Below are 25,248 nucleotides of genomic sequence, written 5' to 3' on the forward strand. Positions count from 1 at the left end.
CTGCAAATGTTCAAGGCCAGGTTGGGTGGGGCTTTGAGCAACCTGGTCTAGTGGAAGGTGTAGTGCCCATGGAGGGGAGGGTGGAGCTAGGCGATCTTTAAGGGCCCTTTCCAACCCAAACCATCCTATGATTCTATGGTTCTACTATCAAAACAGACGGCTTTGTGGAACTGTCCAATAGCAGCCACAACTACTGTTATTTTACATACCTTTGACATACACAAAACCAATAGCTTTGATTGAGCCAACTGTGTTTTCTGCTGTGCATACATAGGTACCAGAGTCATCTTTAGATACTTTTTCGATAACAAGTTCACTGTGTCCATTTATATCATCGTATTGTGCTGAAGAGAGAACACAAATTAAAGGGTTACATCAACAATTTTAAACGTATACATCTCAGTGACTGGTATGTTGTAAGAGTCTTTGAATTAACAGTGCTGTTCAGCAACACAGCTCAATGGCACTGTGCCATTTCATTTTTGAGACACCTCAGAAATTCAGAGAAGTCACTGCTATGACTTCTTCCCACTTGCATGTATTCACATAAGTTGTCCCTTAATTTCAAGCTTTGCGCATCTGCATTCTATGAAGTGCTGAGGTTTAATTAATATTTAAGAAAAATAGCATTAGTTGATGGATGCTGAGTGATGTTTACTCAAGACATTATTGGTTACAGAATAGGAACAATTTCTTAATTATGTTCCTTACGGCTTTGTCTCAGCGGCAATTTAATTACATGACTGCTAATGCTGAAGATATTCATCATACAATCACTGCCTAACAAGTTTGCGCTCTCTCTCTACATGTCTTTTTCTTCCTTATCCTAAACTAATTGCAATGCTGCATGGGGGAAAACAACTCCAGAGTGGAATGACCACTAAGACCCAGTGTTACCCACCTGGAATGATGTTATTGTTAAAGCTCCATGTTATTTTGGGTACAGGTATCCCAGTTGCTTTGCAAGTTAATCTGAGCTGTTCTCCTTTAGTCAAAGCTATATCTCCAGGAAGTTCAGTAAAAGCTGGAAGTACATGAACTATCAGGGTGACAGTGTGTGTGTCTTCTCCAGCAGCATTGTTAGCAATACAGGTGTAACTGCCAGAATCATCAGGCTGAAAGATAGCATGTTGGGGAAATTTCAGCTGTGATATATCCTACACAACACTATCACTTGTAACAATAAAAGAATCTCAAAAGGTTTGGAAGAAGCTTTCAGTAGAAATGCTCATCTGAACTCTTACTTCCTCTAAGCTTGAAAGATGACCTACACTCCTTTTTGCCCTTCCTGAGAATTTATCACTACAAATTTTTCACAGATCTTTTACTCCTCAGTGGAAAATGAGACCTTCATAAAGACACTGGAACATTAAGAACAAGAAAACAAAATAAAACAAAGACTAATCCAGAAGTGGGTGAAAATTAAGAGAAGCAGGGTCTTATTACTGCCAAACCTGTCAAGTCATAGCTTAGACTTAGGGAACTTACAACAACATTGTCCAAAATTAGGTCTCCATCTGGCACAGTCCGGTATTTTCCTACCATCTCTGTTAACAGCGTATTGTCCTTCTTCCAGTTTATTGTTGGTGTTGGAATCCCATCAGCCGCACAGGACAGAACAGCCTGGGAGTCCTCCATGACTGTGTACTGCACCTCTGCACTGTGAATCTTGGGTGGAACTTTGAGAAGGTTTATTAAAAAGGTTTACCTCTATGCATTATCCAAGCACTACTGTAACATCACACAATACTGGACTGAAGAAACCATTGCCTAGCTCGTCTGTATTGTATCTTGTCTCCATCAATGACCACCATTAAGCATGCCAGAGAAATATTGTAACAAAGTACAAATGGAGTTAAAGGAAATGTAACGTTCTTCCCCAGTTCAAGCAACTGACTGATACTACGACCCAATAAAATTCACCCATTAAGTAGCACAGTTGTCCTGAATTTTTCCCTTACATCCTAGCTCCTTACCCTATACAGCTTCACGCTGTGATAATGCACACTGTTCCCACTTACTGTGTACAGTGAGCTCCATGCTAGAACTGCTGGACCCTGCCAGGTTGGCCGCTATGCACGTGTAATGGCCAGCATCACCAGGCTGTACAAGCACAATCTGCAGCACACCAGTGCTAAGAATTCTTCTTCTAATGGACTCTGTTATTTGCTCTCCATCTTTATGCCAGCTGATCTCTGGCCCAGGGTAGCCTTCAGCCTCACACTGCAGAGCGACAGATTGATCAACAGGAACAACGTATTCCTTGAGGTGGGACTTGATAACAGGAGGAACTGAAAAGAATTAAGAAATTTTTTATAAGAATCAGATGTTTTAAGAAGCATGGAGCTCTTCAGTTCTTAGTGAAAATAATTCTAAAAGCATATTTTGATCCTAAAGTAGACAGACAACTAAATGGAATAAACCTTCTGGGCTCTATTCAGCATCACATCAAATAGGAAGGCATTAGGTCCATTTCTATTGCTCAGAACTGTGTTTTCACTAACAGAAAGCATGCACAAATTTCTTGTCTGTAAATCACTTCAAGAATTCAAAAAACAATTTACCTTGAACTTTCAGTTTGGTCTTCCCCAGAGCAGTGCCAGCTGGATTTTGAGCAACGCACATGTAAGTGCCAGCATCTTCAACAGTTGATTTCGCAATCTGTAAACTGCCACTGGGAAGAACCATGTAACTGTTGCCTAAAACAAATATAAGCAAAGTATGACACTTGTTTTGTTCTGTGTTCCTTATATCTAAGTTTGAATCTCAGAAAAAAGAAAATAAGTTTCTGAGTTACAGCAAGTAGGCTGGAGTTACAGGCTTTAAGAGGATACCTGTTGTGATTACATTGATGCCCTCCTTTTGCCACGTTATTATGGGTCGAGGTGTACCCGTCGCTTCACATGGTAGTAGAATGGGATTGTTCACAATGACGTCCAGCACCCCTGGCTGAGTCTGGATAACTGGTGGTTCTGTGGAATGCAATAAAAAGGAAGATGCAATAGGTTTAACCTTCAAAGCTAGAAAATACAGAAGATATAAAAATCGCATAACCTGAGAGTCTGAGAAGGCTGAATTGGCCACGGCTATATTCTGCCATCCGTATGAAGAGCTCAGTGGATGTGTTCTTAAACACAACAAACATGCTCAGCATGATTATGGGTATAGAATATGGCCTTACTTCATGCAGTTTGCCATTACAGATACATTTTAACTTACCAAAAAGCAAAGAAACAAAAATCTTCCAAGACTAAAATAGAGCAGCATGGACTGGGGGGCTCTATCGAAGGTACCAGAGTTGTAACATGCAGAGTAGTGACTTTGTGAATAAGCGGTGCATCCACAAGACAATTCAGCTGAGCAAGACACTACTTGTGACGGTCCACTCTGGTCTCACCTTTACTCTGCAGCATACATATGTATTAAACAGGCAGTATTTACTGACAGAATGCACTTTCTCCTCAGCTTCCCTTCTTACCCTGAACACGAAGAGTGGCATGTCTGTGAGCTGAGCCAGCTGCGTTTCGGGCCACGCAGGTGTACCGTCCAGCATGTGCCAGCTGAGCAGCAGGTATTTCAACAGCACCTGCAGCAGAGAGAGAGTGCATTACAACATACAGCAGTATCCTGTATTCACTGTAAAACTCTCTTACAGCATCCATCTTAAGAAGTCTATATTTTCATTCTAAGAAATTGAAGAGGGGTTGTTTGGGGGAGTGTTTGCATTGGTTTAAATTGCACCCTTACACTGATTTTCTGCAGCTGAGCTCCAGTCACTGGCACAGTACCTGAAGAGAGAATTCTGTAGCCATCTCCTCTGGGAAGCAACTTTATGCCATTTTTGGTCCAATGGACTGAGGGAACAGGAACCCCTGAAGCAGTGCAGGAGATTACTACTGGAGACAGCTTTGTTACCAAAAGGTCTGTGGCTTCATCTGCTATGGATGGGGGCACTAAAAATTAAGAACAATGTATAGGTTACAAAGGTTACTTGCCCATTTTCATTTTTATGAATTCTTGGAAATAACTTATCTTTCTTTGGAATGACAGAGACTTATGAATATCAGTATCATAAAAGAATGACAAAAAAATCTCATCTCAACATTGGAATGCCTCAAAGAAATTCTGGGTGGCATACACATGTAATAGTAATATCCCCTCTACCTTGAACAGTGAGCTCAACTGCTCTTTGATCTTCTCCTGCATCATTTGACACAGAGCACTCATAGACAGCAGTGTCATCCACAGTGGGAGAAATGATTACTAAGGAACCTGAAGATAGAAGTCTGAACAAAGAAAAGAGAAGAAAGTAAAAGCCATTGAAATACTTTTTTCTTCTCAGGTAATCAGACCACTGATATTGCTGACTATACAAGATTACATTTTAAGCACGGCTAGATTTTTGAAGTGCCAAAATCATCCCTGAAAACTTTAAACCCTTGGGGAAAAGAAGACATCTCTCACCTGTATATATTCTGGTTCTGGTCAACACTAAGCAGGTGCCCATTCTTCTTCCAGCTAACTGCTGGTCTGGGAATTCCAGTGGTTTCACAGGGCAAAGTGGTCTGCACATTTACAGTAACTGTAATATTTGTATGTCCAGGAGCAATAGTTGGAGGAACTAAGGACAAACAAAGCCTAATTATTCAGAATAACTATCTACACATGCACACACACCTCCCCAAATGTAAAAAAAATATATATATATATATATGTATATGAACTTTCTGAACACATTTGCTTGATTTTTATGAAGAGTAACTTGACAGTAGCAAACTTAATAAACATGTATCATGGGATCTGCCAAGTCTCTCTAGTTCCAGTGCACAAGGAATAAATATCTTCTCATGGCCATTTGGGCTGTATCCCTAAGGCTGTAAATTTTTTTTATTTATTTTTTAAGCAGAGCAGCTAAAATGGGGCTAAACTTAAAATTCGATCTGGCAGAACAAGAAATAAGATGTAACTGGACTTCAGACTTGTAAAACCACACTTCTTTATCTATCTAAACCCAAAACTTTTACCAAGAACTTGCAGATCAATTCGTTTGCGTTCTGTGCCAGCTGTATTGGTTGCCATACACACATATCTTCCTGTGTCAGTAACATGTGCTGAGTGGATGTGTAGAGATCCATCCTCTAACATGGAATATCTGAAACAAAGCCATAGATTTTTTTTCTGCTATCCAATCAACAGAACCATAGGCTGTCCTTGTAGTGCAGAAGGAAAAGATGACTCAGTGTATACAACAAATAGCCTAAACACATGGTGTCTTAATTTGGGCACACAGAGTTTTCTCATTTATTGCATTTATTTTGACTTCACTCTTTCCCAGCATATCCATTTTCCAAAGAAATTATGAAATCTAGCTGAAACAGTGATTCCACATAAATGATGACAGATTTGCAGAAAATATCCAAAAGCCTTTTTTTTAATGGTTTCTCATTTAACCTTAAAAAGCCCTAATTAATGCTTGCATATTTTCTTTTTCCTTTGAAATATAATCAAATTCTTTAGCATTTGCTCGGTTTTAGAAAATGCCAAACTGCTTGCCCTTAAAACCACAGAAAACATTCACTACAATAAAGTTGATACTAGAACACGTATAGAAAGTTTTATCTATTAGAAACCACAGACTACACTCAAGTAGCTTTTGGTCTGCATGAAATTGCTTGGCTTCATCCCAGAACTCCATATATATAAAAAAAAATTACAAAGATCTTCTATGTTCACTGTTAAAAACCTTTAATATTAGAAGAATCATTATTACATTTGGTTGTCAAAGGAGGTTTTGTCCTTCTAAGAATAAAAGGATGAGACCTTTGGTACTGCTAATTTTCTGTAGAACCACTTCTTTGTATTCCTGTTTCTATCACTGTATTTTCCACATTGGGGTATATTTGAGATGATAGTACAAATATAACTTCTGACCTGTGAAAACAAAACTAATTTACAAGTCATAGATGTCTAATTAAGCTTTCTGTATTTAATGCATTCTTAAAAAACAATGAAGAATATTTATGCTGCCTTCTGGGCAATACCTCGTATTATTTCCAGTAAAAATAGCCCCATCCTTCCTCCATGTAATTCTCGGGGTTGGTACTCCTTCTGCAACACACTCCAGAACAGCAGAAGCATTTATATGCACAACAGCAGTCTGAGGACTGCTCCGGATTGTAGGAGCCACTGCAAAAGGAAAAATCACCGATGATATAAGAAAAAAAAAAACAACCAAAGCAACCACAAAAAACCCCAACAAAACCAAACAACTTTACACTGAAGTGATTGAAACTAAACAACTAAACATACGAAAACAGATGCAGTAACAGGTATTGGGATCACTGCAAAGACAGAAACAGGTTTCCTACCATTCTGCGTAGTTCCCAATAATTGCCATGATGCAATAGGGAACAAAAAAAAGTTTGTCTGAAATGCACTGTGAAGATCATCTTTGCAAGTTACTGCAAAACTTATCATTGAGCTAAAACAGTAAAAGAGTTCAGCTTATTTAATTCAGCAAAATAAGGCTGTGGTGATATCCTTGCTTCCTAATTATTTATTAAGGAGAAATAAGAATTTTAATTGGACAAGTAAGGACAGTCATTGGCGGGGCACAGTGTCATGCAGGTACATATGACTGGGTTGTGAGCAGAATAGAAATAGGAAAAAAGTTTCTTATCATCACCCAAATGTGAGAATAGAATAGTTTCTCATCAGATTAGACGTGAGAAAATAAACAGGTTTAAAATGAAATTCAGGCCTATGGTAGTACAGGACAGGTATCAAGATGTGCAAGGCCCTTCAAGCCGTATCTTCCTACTATCTCCTGTTTACAGATGCAGAGAAGAAGTCATAGTTTTCAAGTAACTTGCAAAATTTGTGGCCAAGTCAGCTATGAAACCTAGTACCCCAAGGTGCCAGTCAAATGCTTTTAAGATTTTCTCTGAATTTGTCCAAGAGCATTTCTCTCTCCTGAATTTGGGCATTCATTCTGGATGTATCCCGACTCCATATCAGGATGATGGCTAGATGCAGAGCACCCTCCGTTAGCAGAAAGCCCAGACAGATGGAGAGGGAGCCCTGGTGAGTTCCCAACAGGTCCTTTAGTATGGGGGACAACTGTGGACTCAGGTGGTGGCACACATGAGGTAATACATGTGGTCCTACAGTTTAGACACAGCCTAAGTGGCCAACACTTGCTAGAGACTACTAATGCTTCTTTCTTGCTATTTGAACTCCCGCAGATATACTATGCAAGGATCAAAATGCACAAGACTGGATCCATGATTTTACCATGTACTGTCAGCATGAACTCCCTGGTCATTTTTCCTGCGATATTACTTGCCACACATGTATATCTTGCAGTATCGCTGAGGTCAGCATTATTGATCTGCAGGTATCGCCCGTTGGATAGGATTCGAACTCGAGGAGTTCCCTAAGGGGAAAGAGACAGAGTTTGACAAATTTAACTTTACCATTGCTCATTTTATGAAGATAGCACATTCTTTTGTTGCAGAGTAATAGAAGTCATGAAAGAAGGCCAAAGATAAACCAGGGACTGAATTAATTGACTGAATTCATTGCTGGCTTAACTTCGTTTACATCCGTGAAGATAATAGGGTAAACAAAGTTTTAAAAAATTATTATAGCTTAATGGTTCTCCCTTGAAACCCGTACTTGGACTTGTGGTTTTTTGGGTTACATAGCCAAAGGGCTTTTGAGTTTTTATGGAAAGGGGCAGCTAATAGCACATGATGAATTTATTTGTGGTTTTTTTTTGTTTTGGTTTGGTTTTTTTAAAAAATCCATGCACAATACAGGCAGAAGAAATACAAGTTTCTCTACACTGTTCTTAAACATCAAAATCTTGATCAGGTAGGAGCCAACATAAACTTAGCCTACTAAGTTTACTAGCCAGCATTTCTGAATATGATGATACCACTCTTCTCAGCTCTGCAATGACTCTAGAGCACCTGCTAGGTAGCCATTTGAATGCAAAGCTTTTTTTACTACAACCAGTCTGGATCAGATCTGAATGACTGACTGACAGTAATATCAACTACAAGTGTTAAAAAACCTGACTGGATAAAAAACAGTAAAAAAAGAACAGAAACTCAAACTTTTCCAGTATGTGCTACGCACACTTTGGATGAAGTTGAAAGCTGACATTCCCATCTGCTCTTTTGTCTGGAAGATCTGAGTATAGCAACTACAACAGGTAGGTGAAACTCCTCAGGTTCTGGACTTCTGACTAGTACACAGATATCATGCTAGGCACCAACTCAGTAAGTCTACCAGTGCAGAATAAACAGCAGTGCTGGAGCCTCACAGGTGAAAAGATTCACCACTGAAGTGGATTATAGACAGTCAGGTTTTGGGTAATTGGTATTTCCTGTTGAGCATGCAGCCTATGCTATGGTTTCTAAATGCAGAAGCATATAATGACAAAAGACAGGCAACAAAGCTGTCCTGTACTCAAGGTATGTCAGAAACCCCATATTTGAAAAAAATACACATTAATCAATTCTTTTAGTGTTTAAAGACAGATTAGGTCCTACCTACTTTTCTTAACACTCAATGTGCATTTCCAAATCAATGAAGAGTGCAAGGACTCCAAAGCTCTAGAGGCTAGATCTTTCTATAGTTCTGCTACCAAAAATGGTGGTGCTGCACAATTACATGATTAAGCGTACAGAGGTGTAGAGCAAACTTCAAAATCTGCACAGTAGAAGGCCACAAAACAAGGAGGAATGACACCCTCCACCGCAAGGCTGTTTCACAAAAAGCAGTAGTGATTTAAAACAAAATAACACTGCAACCCAAAAACCTGACTTTCTCTAATCCTCTCTTACCACCATGAAACCTCAATTTTAACAAGATAAGGATGATATGCCACAGAGCCCATCTCTTCCCACACCCAAGGAGAGCTCTTTTCCCAGCTGCTTAGTATTAGTGGACTATTACATTTCTTTGAGGTTGAGAAAGCAACCAGGCATTCAGGAGGACACTAATGTTTTCCTGATGTCTGGAGTATATGTTTATATAAGCTAAGTTGAAGACTGAAAAGGATGGTAGGGAACAGAACAAACCTAGTTCTTCTACTTAAAGTACACATGACAAATTAAGAGTGCCATATCTGAACTACATTCATAGCTTAAATTTAGTGCTGGAGAAGAGCTAACTCTAGAGATTGAAATTCCGTACTCTACTATAAAACAAAAGGCAGGGGACTGAGCAACCAAGATGCCTCAGCCCACAGATACTGACATGAATTCATAAGGCAAGAGGAGACAAAAGTTAATTCACAGGTTATCAGCTGAGTACCTCTGTTTACCATAGTCTTCCTCTATTGCTTTGTTTTCTAGTGAATATTTTTAACAGTGGCTTTTTTTCATTGTTTATTTTTCATAAGTACTGCTTTTAAAACACAAGCTTTGCAAGGAAGACTGATGCAAAAAGTACTCACATACTTAACTTCCAAGCCTTGTTAAACCTTGCTTTCATAAAAAAAAAGAAAAAAAAATCACTACCCAATTAAAGAATTAACCATTCAGAAGAAGAGTGTTTCTGCTAAACTTATTTCTAGCTAGTTCTTGTGCTATATTCAAGGTAGCATTCCCTAGCAACACTTAGTAAGACATAATCACCCACCATATTCTTACTCTTACTTCTTCCACTAACACACCATCCTTCTAAATTTGCAATAAAGAGTTTGAGGAATAGCATGTCAGAAGGAATGGAAATAAGTAGAACTTTGGGTGAAGACTACTGATGGACTACAGTTAAGCAAGACGCAATCGTAAGCTGAATTTGTTTCCTCTTTATTAATAAATACAGATCAATTGAGGGAAAATTATCAATTAAGTTCAATTAATAAATGAACTTAAATTGTTCAGTTGGAAAATGCCTGCTTTCTGAGTGATCCCAATGAAGAGGATGGGAAGTAAGAAATTATTTTTGTATAAACCACCCTCATATTGCTAATTGTCTCTCAAACAGCAAAGACTTGATGCCTTAACATGACACTACATGGAATCCTGAGTGAAAAAGACGCATTTGATACAGAACTGTGGTGATTAGCAACCCATTTTCCTTTCTTTTTTTCCAACGTTAAAAACTTTAATTCCTTTCTAAATTCTACTAGAATATGAGGATGCATAATATACCCAAAGGAAACATATAGTGTAGTCTTTTCTCAGCTACCTTTCCTGGGAAGCCATTCAGGAGTTTACCGAAGGCTTCTAGCATTGTTCAGAGGATCCAGGAGGAGCAAGGGATCCCCCTAAAGGAAAAAAGAACAAGTAACAGCGGGATGGCCACTTCACATGCTTGCTAGCTTCAGGTACTCGTTTAGGACTAACTGTATTTGTACTGGGGCTACTCAGCTTCTCTGGAATTCAAGGCACGGTAACTTGGACTGCACTGAAGGGGCAAGTGAGCAGAATAAGAAACCTCGAGTACTGTGTGTAAAAAATAAAGGGAGCAAAAGACTAGTACAAATAATGTAACCACTATACCTCTAAAAGTTCTCCATTTTTAAGCCATGAGATTGTTGGAGGTGGCACAGCATCTGACCTGCATTCCAGTATAACTTGTCTGTTCTGCAACACGGTGAGGTCCTGTGGACCACTGGTACCAGCAATGTTAGGAGGAACTGTTACAAAAATTAAGAAAAAAAAAAAGAGAAATAAACACCACACATATCAGCTACTGTTAAAATTATTCATTGAAAATTTCCAATTTATTTCTTAAGTTTAAAATAGATGCAAAGTTACAGTATCATCAATTAGTTCTATTTTTCAATTCCTTTTTTAAATATATCACATTTGTAGTGGTGAACTCGTTTCTTAAGTCAACACACTAGAAACTAATGTGACAGAAATGAAAGTCCGTTCTCAGTGAGAGTACAAGTATTTAAGCCAGCTTGAGGAGAGATCACCAAGGTTCCATAAACTATTCATCAATAAACATGGGAGCTATAATCTTGAAGAAGAAAGCCAAGGCATACTGCAGAACTGCAGATGTCCCATTTATACTTCCTTTACTGTCATTACATTTTATGTATTCATTACTAAACATATTTCTTAACTTTTTCTACTGAAAAACTAAGATCCTCATAGATATCACTATACTTCACATCCTTTTTCAGTAAGCACAATAAACTCAGTCTAACTGAATACTGATAACTATAGCCTTCCTTGGTATTCAAAATATAAAGACTTAGAATTACAACAGAAACCAGTTGCATCAGGTGGAACTTCCCCTTTTAATTGTGTACCGCGTTCAGAAGAGTTACCCTTCTTCAGAAATATTAATTATGATCATATGGTGTAATATCACTTTCTCAAAACACACACTATTTCTTCTTTAGTAACATGTAACTTGTGAAATGAGACACTGATACGTACCTTAGTAGTTTACAGTTTGAAGGAACAATTTTTTTCCCTAAATAAAACTTACCATGCACTCTTACTAAATATTCCTTATCATCATCTCCTGCTGGGCTAGATGCCAAACACGTGTATCTTCCTGTGTCCTCCACCTACAAACACACAAACAACTTCAGCAGAAACCTCAGAATATGGGAACAATCCAGAAAAACTGTGAAATGCAAACATGGACAGCAACATATAACAGGCAGCACTTAAACACAAACACAATAGATAAGGAATGCCTGAAAATAAATTAATAAAGTTTTTGAAAACTTATTTATTTTACCACGGTAGAATTGTACAGAAATGGCTTAGGAGTTGCAGGACCCTATAAAATCTCTCTGGATAATGGGTCTCCAGCAAGAACCCTTCTTTTTGTGATGGTTTTTTCAACAAGTAATCAATAAAGATGGAACTAGCTATAGGTATCTATCTAAGCAAGGGTCAGTTCTGGGAACTAAGGAAATCTTTTTGTGCACACATGCTCATTAATACCTTTATGCTTTCTCCTTCCTGTAAACTCTTCATTGTAAAGACAAGAAGTGTTTGCTTTACAAACAAAATGAGCAGCAATCAGACCTGAGCCCTCTCCCGTTTCTGTTTGGTGAACTTCAGTCTGGTTGTCCATAGCTGAATACAGCCTTAGTTTATTGCTAAAGGTTTTTAAAGGTTATTTTTTCCCTGGACTCTTTTATTGTCTGAATTAATTTGGAAGTCTTTCTAGTGTCTTTATTTGTTATTTTTAATTAACTTGCACACAGATGACTGCAAATGCAGCTTTTCTCTGTAATCTAAGGTTTATACATGTGAGAAACAAATGGATATTAGAGAAATCTGAGCTAATGGGACGAGAAGAAAGGCAGAGGAGCAACTACAAAATACAAAAGAAGAAAGGCAAGAGATAGTAACAAGAGTCAAATAGGTAGGAAATGAACAAGAACAGATTACAGAGACTGACTAAAACCAGAAATAACCCCAGAAAAAGATGAGTCCCCTGCATTGGCTGTTATGCATTGTAAACAAGAATCACCAATAAATTAAAAAAAATTACAGTACTCTGAAATGGACTTCAAGTAATAATGCTCAGAAGAGGCAGAAGTGCTTGGGCACTCTCAACCCATAATACTGCTCCTTGTTCTGTATGGGAAACTCCAAGGCAAGGCTTGAAAAATATATTCTCTAATCACAAATGCAGGTGAATGATTTTATAGAGGCTTTTTAGAATATCTCTTAGGATAGTCCTAATAGCAGGCAGTTCTGTGCACTCCTCTAGGGTTTGCAAAACTGAGCTATTTTGAAACAAATACTTTACCTGAGCACTGGTTATTTGAAGGACTTCTCCTAGGATGTGAACATTATCATTCTGCAGAAGTGGGCGCCCATCCTTCATCCATGTGATTTTGGGGACTGGAATGCCAGAAGAGATGCAGAGAAGTTCAAGAGGGTTGTTAATGATGACAGAGAGTTCTTCTGGTTGATCTGAACCATTGATGTGAGGCGGCTCTGTGGGAAGAAAAGCATTCAAGTTCTTTATTGTCTCAAAAAGTCTATAAAACCTGATCACAGCCTTGTGGTTAGAGTTTGTAGAATTAATCTATATTAGCATTATTTCTGACTGTGTCATGAACTGAGTATCTCACATAATTTCCATCTGTCTCTGTCTCAATTTGCATATTTTATGAGTTGGAATTATTAGTTAGAAAATGTTTTCATAATCCCAGGTAAAATATATTCTATAAATTAGTGAATATATTTACTAGCCCTTTAGCTGTTGTACCTCCAGCTATGCCTTCAGGTGTCCTATCATCCTGTCAAGTTGAACTTCTACTAACTGAAGTTACTAATTTAAACCAAATTACTTTGTAAATTAGTTTACTATGATTTATAGCATTTTTCAGTACTCGGGAAACACTGGGAAAAATATATACTGTATTACACATTCACACATCTTTAGGCATCTTCTACTTCCTCGTTTCTCTTATTTATCACAGCGAATGTTTCTTGAAAATACTCCTTATCCCTAGAGATGTTTTTAATTGTTGTCCTAAGTAGATACTCATTTACTGTTTGCATTTTATTCAACTGAAAGGTCAACACTTACCCAGCACTTTTAGGGAAAAGTGCTTGCTAGTATCTCCAGCTTCATTGTGTGCTACACAAGTGTATTTGCCTGTGTCACCAATCTCTGCTTTTACAAAATGAAGGACCATTCCTTGGTTACTTGATGTCAGGTGAGCTCCGAGCCTTAAAGGATGTCCATTTTTAAACCAGGATATAGTTGGGGCAGGAGTGCCATCAGTAAGACACTTCACTGAAGCTGAACTGCCTTTTACTACAGTCACATCCTCTGTTCCTCCTGCGTTATCCAAGCTTGGTGGTACTGCCGAGAAACAAAGATCTGACTCAGAGTACAGCCCAGATGTTCATTCTTAATATAAAGAAGCTGGAATGCAACTACCCTTTTGCATTTCCCCACTTACATTCATGTTTAGCACATGTTTTAAAATTAACTTCAAAATTATGTATTACTCTTTCTAAAAAACCTGTGACACATTATGGGTCCCAACTCAAGTAAGGACTCTTTCTATTAAAAAGCACATTGCAAAGTTATGTTTCCCTAATAATTACCTACCTAAGATATACTTGTGGCTGTCTAACTTTGAGTTGGTACAAAGGAAAACTGAATATTAGGTTTAAGAAACTATGAAATAAGATTCGTTACATAAAGCATTTCAGAGAAACTCACCAAAAACTTGAAGGTTGTAATGTTTGTTGTCCACTCCAGCTCTGTTAGATACTACACAAGTATACACACCGGTATCAGATATCTGCACTCGGGCAAGTCTAAACAGAAAATAATTTTAAGCAGTCGTAAATGGAATACATTATCTTTATTATGGCATGGTTTAGATAAATTTTTATTCTTGCTTCCAAAAATACTAGCAGAATTATGCTGATATAGCAAAAGAGAACAGAAAATTCAGTTAGTTAAAATATATGAAAACCAACCTGAGAATTTTCCCAGCTGACAGCAACCTGGTTTGGGAGGAGACAGACAGAGGAAGGCCATTCTTTAGCCAGTTTATCTGTGGTGGTGGGGTTCCAGTAGCAGTACATTCAATATTTAGGGAGGTGTCCAAAAGGGCAGTGAGGTCCTCTGGTTCATCTTTATTATTGGCTATTGTTGGAGGAACTACATTTTGTAAAGGTTGAAAAGGAAGATAAGAAAACTGGCTCTTAAAATCATTCCACATGTGTTACCTTGCAGGAAATCCTGCACCTAATGCCCCATAGGCAATTCAATGAGAACATCCCCATTTTTTCTAAAGAATAAATCCTCTAGCAATAATATTGAGACCTAATAAGCATCCATTTACATATTTAAAACCAGATGGACTTTAGAACGATAGTAGAATGATCTCTTTGATTGGTCAGGCTGTGGCAAACAAGAGGGAGCTCTGAGCCTGAAGCTCATGGGGAGATAATGACAATGCAGGAAGGAGCAAATGGTCAAGCTTTGGAAGGGATGGGCTGAATCACTTAAGGGCCAGGTGGGGCTTGGCAATTTGCTGTCACTCAAACTTATCTACTTAAATAAACCCTAAGTAAAGTGAAAGCTAGAATCATGCAAGAGACAAGTTAGCTGAACAACTTCTAGATGTATATGCTGACTTAATTTTTAAATACAGAAAATTTCAAAATGCCTAGTTAAGTATTCTGGCTCATCATTCTAACAGAACTGCTTTTCGGGCTTTTTGGTTTTATATGTTAGTTTGAAAGCCCTGGCTCTTGGGGACAAGAGGGCCTCACTATGTATAAAGAAGGCCCAGCCACATGTAGCTCCAAGGTCTGGCTGACTTAAGATCCCATCACACACCATGACAGTTGCACAGATAAGAAAGACCATTTAAGTTGGTTATTGCTTGAACCTCAACCAATACAAATTGACAAAAAAAGTCTCCGCTGTTGTGTAGTGCCGTTCTGTCCCCAGAACATCTGATGTGGTCATGCAGTATTGTTATTTACCAAATATCATCTCATGCTCATATTCCAGCTGATTCTGAGTGTCTGTATAATTGGGACAGACACACTGCTATGAAATGCTGCCTGTGCAGAACTCTTCGCTCTTTCACATTAGTCATTGTACTTCATTAATACATTTTTTACAAATTAAGATGTCCACTCTCTACACTGCTAAAGGACAGTTATGCTCACTATCTTCTGTACGTCAAATTGTGCAAGAAAAGAGTTTCATCCAATACTCTATCATTTTTCTTTTAAACCCTAGGGACCTTTAACTATTAGTTCCCTACCATACTACTATGATTTTAGCTGATGTACTTTGATTGGAATTAGTGAAAATAAACTAATACAACAAAAAGGCAGTAAATCAGCGCCAAGCATATCTTTCTCAACAAGAAAAAAAAATCACCGCAAGCAGAATTCCTCTATTATGAAATACACCGAAGGAATTAATTTCTATTTATCCCAAAACACATTTACCAGCGATTTCAATCATTTTGTCATTGACAGAACATCCCGGGTAATATACTGTGATATCTACAGTACATGAAATTGGAAACACATGCATGTAGTATTACCCTGAAGACAGACATTCATTACTTGGCCCTCTCTTAGGAGTGCTTACAAAGATAGGATTATGGACCGGATTTCAGTTTCACATCTGTGAAAACTCACCATATACATTCAAGTTGAAAATTCTTTCTTCCTCTCCTGCAGGATTAGTAGCCACACAAGTGTATTTTCCTGTATCAGAACTGAGAGCTCTGAAAATGTTTAATGTGTTGCCATCTGGAGTTACTCTACAGAAAGGTCATAAACCACAGTGAGTTTGTTTACTTATTTCTATGACCTGGCAAATAAACAGTCCGTTTCGTACATTTAAATCAACTACCTCTATCCTCTTGGGAATTCAGCAAGACAACCATTGATTTTTTTTTTTAAATATTACTATTAGAGATAGGCTAGGAAGTTCTTCCTAGACATCTCCTGTTTAACCTTGGATTCATTTCCAACCAGGGTTTTGAAGAACCCACAACAAAAAGCATCATGAGTAAAATGTTTCCATGTCTCAGATCTTTCCCCTCCAAAGGAATGTAATGGAACTTATTGACCTTATGGCCTCAAGCTGTGCCAGGGGAAGTTTAGGTTGGACATTAGGAAAAACTTCTTCACCAAAAGGGTTGTCAGGCATTGGAAGAGGCTGCCCAGGGAAGTGGTTGAGTCTCCATCCCTGGAGGTATTTAAAAGAAGGGTAGACGTGGTGCTTGAGGATGTGGTGTAGTGGTGGACTTGGCAGTGATAGGTTAGCAGTTGGACTCGATGATCTTAAGGGTCTTTTCCAACCTTAACGATTCTATGATTCTATGACCTTAATAAGCTTTAATAAACCTGATGAACTTTAATGGAACTTATTAACTGAGAAAGAAATAGATATCATATACTTATCTCTGTACAAAAAAATAAAACTAAAAAAAAAATCACAATAGTAACAAAGTATACTAGGTTTATAGAAGCTGAAGAGGAAGATGATGTCCTTAACCTGGCTAAGCTAAGACTCAGGCCCTCTTTACACTCCCTTTCTTTGGGCCCTCTGAGGTTTAAAATTATACAAGAAGAGAATGCAGTGTCTGCTTATTTTGGCTTGCCTTATTCTTTGTAAATCATCACTGTCAACTGTTTTTCCATCTTTAAGCCATTGCATAACAGGCTTGGGCACTCCATTGGTATTGCAGACAAGCTGGATGCTTTCTCCCAGGAGGACACTGACCTCAGTAGGTATTTCAGAGCCAACAATATTAGGAGGAACTGGAAATGCATGATGGAGGGAAGAGAAGATTCATTAGCAAGAAACAATCTAAACTATAAAAAGTTACACTGCAGTAGCTCCTGAGTACTAGCATTTACTGCAGTACCTCCATGGAAATCTAGTTTAGCAAGTATATGATTATGTTGTTTCTAGAGGGGGTTCTGCAAAGAAATTCAAAGCCACTCTAATCATTCCTTAAAACAGCTGATTTACAAAATTATAAAAAACATGCATCCTTGCCATTATAGTTAATCTACAGTTATCTACTCAAACAATGCTAACATGTACAATATTATGACAAAATCCCATTTCAGTAAACATCACAATGCACTGTAACAATGACACGCCTGTTTAACTCTTGAGCATGTGCTTACTGCAGAGTCAAATGCTCTGCCATCATATTCCTGTTAACAGACATACACTTAATCCCTCTGAACCAGTAGCCATTTTTAGCCTGTTCTCCTAAAGAACAAGGATGACAGCCATGTTATCCACCAAGTCAAGACTGTCAGTCCCACTAGTAAGTTTTGAGCATTTCAAGCAATTTCAATCACATTTGATAGAACAAGCAGCTCGATATTCAATTCCTAAACTTGGGGAAAAACTGGCAGGCAGGCAGGGACACACACAAAAACCCAGCACCCCCAAAGAATGATCATTATGACGGACAGTTGCTAGTTCTGTTCAGCCTGCTGATGGCTAACTATTACGTGCAGGTGTCCCAGCACAGTCAGCTCAGTTGATGCTGCCTCTTCTTCCTCAACCAGCTGGCATGGGAACGGACAATGGCAGAAAGCCAGAGATGCTATCCAACAGGCATGTTATGGGACGTGGGAAGGAACTAGCACAATTAATGGGGATGACTCATTAGGAACAGAGGAAAACAAAGATAGCTACAGCATAAGGGTGACATGTAGCGAAGCTGGACACAATAACATAACAAATAAGGATTTCTCATTTGAGGGGGGGAGGGGAAACCCCAAATTCATAAGGAAATTCTGCCAGTATTTCTTCCCTATCTCCTCCTGTTCACTATGGCAAAAAAGGCAACAGATATGACTGCTTCTGAGTCCATGTATGTGTGGTGCTCCACACTCAACCAATGAGGCTTCAGTGTTCAGCAGGAGGAAGGATGTGATCAGCAGCAAAGACACACAGCCTTCCCATTGCTTTCAAGTTCTCCTACATTCAGAGATTAAGAATATTCTTTTTCATGCAAATTTCTGACTAACTGTATATAATCCCCTAACTATTTTTTCCCCACTGGTTGCAGATGACAGAAATAAGGTCCAAATTCTCCACTTTTCTGCGTTTCATTTATCTCGGTGTCTCTAGTACAGACATGGTGTCACGTTCATCAATTATTAACCAGTTCTGCTCACTGCACTCTCACACCTTACCTTGAATGGAAAGCACATAACTTTTCTGAGCTTTTCCCTCTATATTTGAGGCAATACACGTGTAGATCCCACTATCTAGAAGCTGAGAGCGAGCAATCTGAAGCTTGCTTCCACCAGATAAAATATGAACTTCAAGAGAATCAGAGTTTTCTGAAAACACATAAACAAGTAGTCATCCCAAACCAGGCCACAAAGAGCAAACGCATCTTGAGAAATTTTTCCATCAAATTTCAAAACAAAACAGATTCCAATCAGTTAACATAAGAGTCTGTCTAGAGACAGAAAAAGAGGAGAGAAAAAATAGACAGCAAATAGCACAGTGGTGACCCAAAGTGGGGAAAAAAGAGGAGACAAGAGCATGAGGGAATTACCTATTGGTTTTCCATCCTTAAGCCACACTAATATTGGTGGAGGAATTCCAGTAGCATCACACACAAAGGTAACAGGATTACCGATAGTTTCATTGACTGACTCTTGTTCAGGGCCTTCTATATTTGGTGGCACTATAAATTGAAAGGAAGCAATAAGAATGATTTGGTTACCAAATATTTTTGTAAACTGATTTTACAAAAATGTCAATGGTATTATTATAACTACTGCAGATCATGCAGAATATGCTCACCATAAACATTAAGATGGAAATTTTTATCATCTTGCCCTGCGATATTTATGGCTTTGCACACATATTGGCCTGTGTCAGAAACCTAAAATAAAAATAAATTTAAAAAAAACCCTTATTATGGACTCTTATTTTAATGCCACAGTTCAGGCATATTAACAGCCTTTGCCTCTGACAGCTCAAGGTCCTTCTCACAGAACTGAAGATCTCCAGCAAATAAATCTCCTATGTACAGCTAGCAGAATACAGCAATAAAGAGGAAAATAATTGCTTAGCAGTAGCAGAGTAGCGGGAGATGCAGCATCCCACAAGCCTGGCCTACCTCTGCACCCTTGATTCGTAACGTTTGCCCATCTGCTAAGATCTCAACATTTGCAGACTCTGAAATTATGCGCCTGTTCTTGTACCAGGTGATGACTGGTGGTGGAATAGCATTGGATTCACACTCTAACATCACCAAGGTGCCCACTCTCACATTCAGCACTGTCAGTGAGGTTCCACTATGGTCTTTGATGCTTGGGGGCACTGTAGAAGAAGCTCAGAGTTATTTCTGCCTTTGTTTTGTGACAGGGCAGAAAACAACGTAATAAAAATATATACAAAATAACTGCGTTTTCAAAGCAATAGATATTTGAGAAAACAGTAAAAAACAAACCAAGAACAGTTAGGAAACTCTTCTTCTGACTTTCCCCAGCTTGGTTTCTGGCAATACAAGTGTATTCACCCTCATCTGGTAGTTTGGCTCGGGGAATCTGCAGAGTACGAGCACCTGAAGTAAAGAGAGAAGGTTTGAGATTTATTCTGTGATTATTGTATCAATCTCAAATGTTATTTTAAAATTGCAGGTCCAGGCTGAGCACAGGCCCTAAATTAACCTCAGATTCAAAAAAAGCACTGCATTGCCATTGCTTTTTAAGGTTCATTAATCCTTAAAAAATATCCAGCCAAGAGAACTAAAATTTTAGGGTAAATTACATTAGTTCTGTTAATTATAAGTTTGGACCACAAATACTACTTTTAGACCTGTTTCTTTCATAGATGTTAACTGCTGTCTCTTAATATAACTATGCCCCTTCCACTTAACTCTGTCACCATCCCATTATTTATTCCTGTCTCACCTGTCTCCATGAAGCTTCTGCCTGTGCCTACGTTACAAATCCGCACAGTCGTGTCTACTGCCATTAAGCAATTTCCATTTCTATGCTTTAGTCTATGCTGTAACACAGCCCCCAGTCACACAATACCAGCAAGACAGGACTGAGTACCACAGCAAGAGATCTGCAGTTGATACCCTGGGCTGAAGATAAACAGCAGGAGCAGAAATGACAGAGCCACTCGGGGACCTTATTGAGTGAGGAGCCTCTGTCATGATTTCTGATCATTTCTTCGAGTCAAAGTGACTCAACTTTAATCAATACCTGTATCAGAGCACCTCTTATGTTACTTGCCCTCTAGTCTTTTCCACATAGCTTGTTTCAGTGCTTTCAGTCTGAGCTAGTTTTCTTTAAAAGTGAACCCACCCAACAACCAAAAAATTATTAAACACAGTAGGCCAAGTGTCTTTTCTGCTCACTGGAGCAATACTAAGAATATACTGGTTTCATAAATAATGGCCATCACCCTTATCAACACAAAAGAAAGAGGAAAAAACAGTTTCCAAAGGCTGTAGAAATAGCTGAGATTCCTCACCAGGCACAATAAAAGTGTTGGTATTCGAACTGATAGGTTTTCCATTCTTGAGCCAGCTGAGATCAGGAGGTGGAAAGCCATTGACCTCACAAGTCAGGGAGATGAAATTATTCACCACCACAGTCAAATTATCAGGATTAGTACCAACAACACTTGGAGGAACTGCGGAGAGAAATACATTAACAGTATCTATCATAGTGCCAGCAAACAATATTCCACAAGATCCTGATTACTAAAATAAAGCTGAATTGCTGAGTTTTGCCAAAGGGTCAGGTTGCAAAAATCTTTCAGATCCTATGAATTGATCTGCTGATATTTGGATGTACCTGGAAACATGACTGAAGCCAATCTAATGGTCATTCCTGTTCCTACAATTCACAAAAATTCCAATTATTTCATCTGCAGTCCTTCTGTGCTTGAGATTTGGGAAGGCTCATTAACCTATAAGAAATCCTATGGTTCCTGACTAATGCACTATCGATTTTAAAACACTGAACTCATAGGGCACTTGCTATGCAAGGCAGGACAGATTAAATTTACCTTGTCATGATACGTAGGATGACTATAATTTCTTCCTGATATTGTATTGCTCCCATTCTTTCTAAAATAGTCCATTTTCTCATTATAGACAACAAGAAAACTATTCCTTCTGATACAGTTCAGAGTTCTTTCGTTAACCAGACAAACCTGTTGCTTAATAGTGAGCTAAACAGTTTAAAATTCTGGCATGCAAGCATTGCTCTAAGGAGTGCATTTTTAAGCTTACAAGTCCCAGTATTTTTAAACACAAGAATATTGTGACATTTGACCTTTCTACAAGAACTATTTAAAATGAAATAACTGTAAATCTCTTCCTTTTAATAAACCCCAAGTTTTAGTTTCCATGTTTTCTCAGTGTGGATATATAAAACACTTAAGAGGAAAGCAAAAGCATGTTCTTGGCTCTACTGGGTGGAAAAATCATTCCAAAGAACACACAGAATCCTCTTCTTCAAAGACAGAAATGTTAAAATATTTTGGATCATATCCATCAGAAATACTCCAGCTGCTTTCTGTCACTTGAATGACACAAAACAGTCATTAAGCCAAGTTTATTGCTCCTCTGTGGCACTGCAGAAACAAGAGGAATCAATGTAAATGGGTGAATTCAGTCCATATTTTTTCAGCTTGGAATAACTGAAAGTTATTTCCCTGATAACGAGCGTAAAATGGTTCACCAGAATAAATGGAGAATTCTGATCTGATGACATTTTATATTTATTTATATTTATTTACTTTCACAGTTACTTTCCCACAGATGTGATTATTGGCAGTGCAAGACAGTGGGCCATTAAATACGCAGGGCCAAATCTGAGCTATTTTTAATGATTTTTTCTTAAACTATATAAATGGTACATTTCAAATTCTGCAGCCTTCATGGCATGTGCAAATCAATCACAAATGTACCACAGGTAATCTGCACACCAATGCAGTAAGGGGCTCAATTTTTGTACTCAGTGTGAAAATTACGTATTTTTTATACATTAAGGTTAGAGGCTGAGATAGAGGTTTTAAAACTGGATGCTTATTTTCAGTGTTTTAGAAGGTGCTATTTTAGTTTTATTACTCACCTTTGAGACAGGAAGTGAATTTTTTAACTTATTAAAGAGGATCATCTTTAATATTTTATTTAAATTTATGAAAGCAGTCCTGTTAGAAACATACAAAAATGCTAGAAAAATAACTTTTTTTGACCCTGATGAAACAAAGATCATGCTGCTTAGCAATAAAGCATTTTCATCATTTTCACCCTGGGTGGCCCTTCCTTGAACAGCTAGAGTCTAATTTTTTTAATGAAACTGTATTCAGAGATTAATAGATCTAAACTAGTAATACTGTTGAGCTAAAATTGAAGCTTCATGGAAATATTTCTTTTAAAATAATAGTATTAGTCTGTAGTCATTATAAACAAATATTTTGAAGACAACAAGTTTAAAATAGAAATGTCAAGAAAAGCAAAATATGCTAATTTTAGAAAAAAACTCAAACATCAGGAAATCTGGACAGACTCCACTGAAAGAAAATAACTTCTCAGAGAATGACTCCAGGGCAAATTCTTCCCATGACAACACTAGTTTTGGCTAATTGTATTACTGAGTAGAAAAAGGCATTATAAATTTGTTTCATTTATTATGTAAATTTGCTGCATGTGTGAGTGAGAAAAAATTTATTTCCTTTGTATGTAATAACCTGAATCATCAAATTCCTTTGATACTGGTACTGTATTTAAGCAAGAGAGAGAAGACAGCACTTGTCTTCTTTCTAGAATGTAATCCAGAAGATTAGCTAGCTAACAAGGATGTGAAAAAGGATACTGATCATATGTAGAAGACTGTGATCACAGAATCACAGAATGGTAGGAGTTGGAAGGGACATTAAAAGATCATCTTGTCCAGCCCCCCTGCTTGAGCAGGCACACCTAGTGCAGGGGGCACAGGAACAAAATAACAGAAAGGAATCTTAAAGGAGAAATTTAAAAAAGTAAGCTTTTACAATGCTGTATCTCTTTGTTATCAGTTTAATTCATGCTTTCAGGGCTTGGCAACCCCTATGCAGTATATACACACAGCGACTACACAAGGGTCCCTCAGTAACAATTTCCACCTACTAGGAATATATATAAAGAGCTGAAGCCATGGGGTATCGCAAGCTATGTTTTGCCAAGGTACTTTAAAGTCATTTGCTTTCTAGCATATCAGAATCTCCATTACACCCAATAAGATAACTTACATGCATAAGCTAAGTACACGCCTAAGTACTCTGCTAAAATTAACACATTCAAGGTAAACTAACATTTGAAAGAAGACAACCAGTAAGTTATGGATTATTGCACTTACCATGAACATTTAGGTTAAAATACTTTTTGGCACTCCCAGCTATGTTTTCCACAATACAGATGTACCTGCCAGTATCTGTTATTTGGGAATTCAAAATCTAAGAAAAAGAAACAAGATTGTTGTTGAGCTAATATATAAGACAACTTACTGTTAATGCATCAAGTTTTGATGCCTCCCCAAAGACCCCAAGGTCTTTGGTGCCTGCAAGTCTGCAGGGTTTTTTTTTTTGTTTGATTTGGTTTTTTTTGCTAATGTCTTTGAAGTGTTATGAAGAAGCCAATCTGAAAAACTTCCATTGATACTACTCCTTTCGGAATCTGTTATGCAAACCAGCGCATCTCAAATCTCCAGGAAAGTAAACATAGTATCTTTCATATTAAATTCATTCAAATTGAATAACAAAACAACTATTCACACAATATTTTAAATAAAAATATTAATATTCTATATGTATTTTATATTTTACTGCATTCTTAGATCACGCTATGAAAATGGAGAGGATTAAGCTTAGCTCTCTAACTGTTTTAACAGTTTCATCCAGCATCATCTGTTGATGGCAGGGGTGGAAGTGGTGCTTTCTTCAGAATTCACTATTTTCTTTCGATAATAAAAAAAGTACATTTTGCAATAATTAAACTCTGTTAGTGAAACTTGGACAAAACTGACAAAATCAACTTGATCTCCACAAAGATCAACATTATTTTAAACCAAGTCATTTCACTGGTGTGGTTCACTGCATGATCCCACAAACAGTTGGGTGAGCACAACTGAGGGAACTACACAGGACTGGGAAGAAGCAGCTGAGAGACAGGGACAAGGGACAAAAACTGCTTAGGTTTGCAGCACCTTGTAGGAAAAAAAAAATTCAGAATCTCATACTCGGCAAAAATAAATAGTTTTGCCTTTATGAGCAGCTTGTGTTTGCAATGCTAAAAATCGGATATTCACTAAGAGCTACCTGTAACCTCCTTCCATTGGACAAAAAAGTGTGTTTGTCATCTTCTGCTAGGAGGTGGCCATCCTTTTGCCAGGTAATACTTGGAGAAGGGCTGCCACTTGCGACACAGTCCATCACCGAAACCTTGTTCACAAGCACAGTCACCTCTTCAGGCAGATCACCATCAGCTCCACTGATGGATGGCGGTACTACAAAAGAGCAAAACTTAATAAGACTACTGTGACTTAGTCTCTCCCAGTGTTTTCTGTTGTTTTGGTTTGGGGGCTTTTTGTTTGTTTTGGTTTTTTTTAAGATCACCCACCAATCTTTTAGATGGGGATTCCATAAGAAAGTGGTGAAATATTCAGTGAATACAGTAAAGGACAATAAAATCCCAAGAGTAGTTCAGCTGGAACAAATAAGTATAACTCAAGGTACTGCAGGAGAATTATGCTTATTCACAGC

At 38.0% G+C, this 25,248-nt stretch overlaps 1 protein-coding gene across 2 annotated transcripts in view; it reads right to left on the reverse strand.

Moving 5' to 3' along the window:
• Positions 1 to 25,248, reverse strand: part of HMCN1 (hemicentin 1) — a 219,749-nt gene that overhangs the window by 27,845 nt on the left and 166,656 nt on the right. For both annotated transcript variants that reach the window (XM_064454369.1, XM_064454370.1), the window contains exons 56-84: positions 24,805 to 24,992; positions 23,847 to 23,943; positions 20,971 to 21,132; positions 19,937 to 20,050; positions 19,604 to 19,806; positions 19,285 to 19,366; positions 19,034 to 19,165; positions 18,663 to 18,812; positions 17,102 to 17,261; positions 16,131 to 16,255; positions 14,442 to 14,625; positions 14,179 to 14,276; positions 13,534 to 13,812; positions 12,745 to 12,935; positions 11,461 to 11,542; positions 10,518 to 10,654; positions 7,294 to 7,435; positions 6,042 to 6,186; positions 5,025 to 5,152; positions 4,465 to 4,621; positions 4,165 to 4,286; positions 3,789 to 3,953; positions 3,479 to 3,586; positions 2,835 to 2,972; positions 2,565 to 2,699; positions 2,022 to 2,291; positions 1,489 to 1,679; positions 902 to 1,115; positions 210 to 344 (exon numbers count right to left, since the gene is read on the reverse strand). In XM_064454369.1, the coding sequence (XP_064310439.1) occupies positions 210 to 344; positions 902 to 1,115; positions 1,489 to 1,679; positions 2,022 to 2,291; positions 2,565 to 2,699; positions 2,835 to 2,972; positions 3,479 to 3,586; positions 3,789 to 3,953; positions 4,165 to 4,286; positions 4,465 to 4,621; positions 5,025 to 5,152; positions 6,042 to 6,186; positions 7,294 to 7,435; positions 10,518 to 10,654; positions 11,461 to 11,542; positions 12,745 to 12,935; positions 13,534 to 13,812; positions 14,179 to 14,276; positions 14,442 to 14,625; positions 16,131 to 16,255; positions 17,102 to 17,261; positions 18,663 to 18,812; positions 19,034 to 19,165; positions 19,285 to 19,366; positions 19,604 to 19,806; positions 19,937 to 20,050; positions 20,971 to 21,132; positions 23,847 to 23,943; positions 24,805 to 24,992 (4,434 nt within the window). The remainder of the gene's footprint in view (positions 1 to 209; positions 345 to 901; positions 1,116 to 1,488; positions 1,680 to 2,021; positions 2,292 to 2,564; positions 2,700 to 2,834; positions 2,973 to 3,478; positions 3,587 to 3,788; positions 3,954 to 4,164; positions 4,287 to 4,464; positions 4,622 to 5,024; positions 5,153 to 6,041; positions 6,187 to 7,293; positions 7,436 to 10,517; positions 10,655 to 11,460; positions 11,543 to 12,744; positions 12,936 to 13,533; positions 13,813 to 14,178; positions 14,277 to 14,441; positions 14,626 to 16,130; positions 16,256 to 17,101; positions 17,262 to 18,662; positions 18,813 to 19,033; positions 19,166 to 19,284; positions 19,367 to 19,603; positions 19,807 to 19,936; positions 20,051 to 20,970; positions 21,133 to 23,846; positions 23,944 to 24,804; positions 24,993 to 25,248) is intronic.

The sequence above is a fragment of the Phalacrocorax carbo genome, chromosome 6 (genome assembly GCF_963921805.1).
Source record: "Phalacrocorax carbo chromosome 6, bPhaCar2.1, whole genome shotgun sequence".
NCBI classification, from domain to species: domain Eukaryota; kingdom Metazoa; phylum Chordata; class Aves; order Suliformes; family Phalacrocoracidae; genus Phalacrocorax; species Phalacrocorax carbo.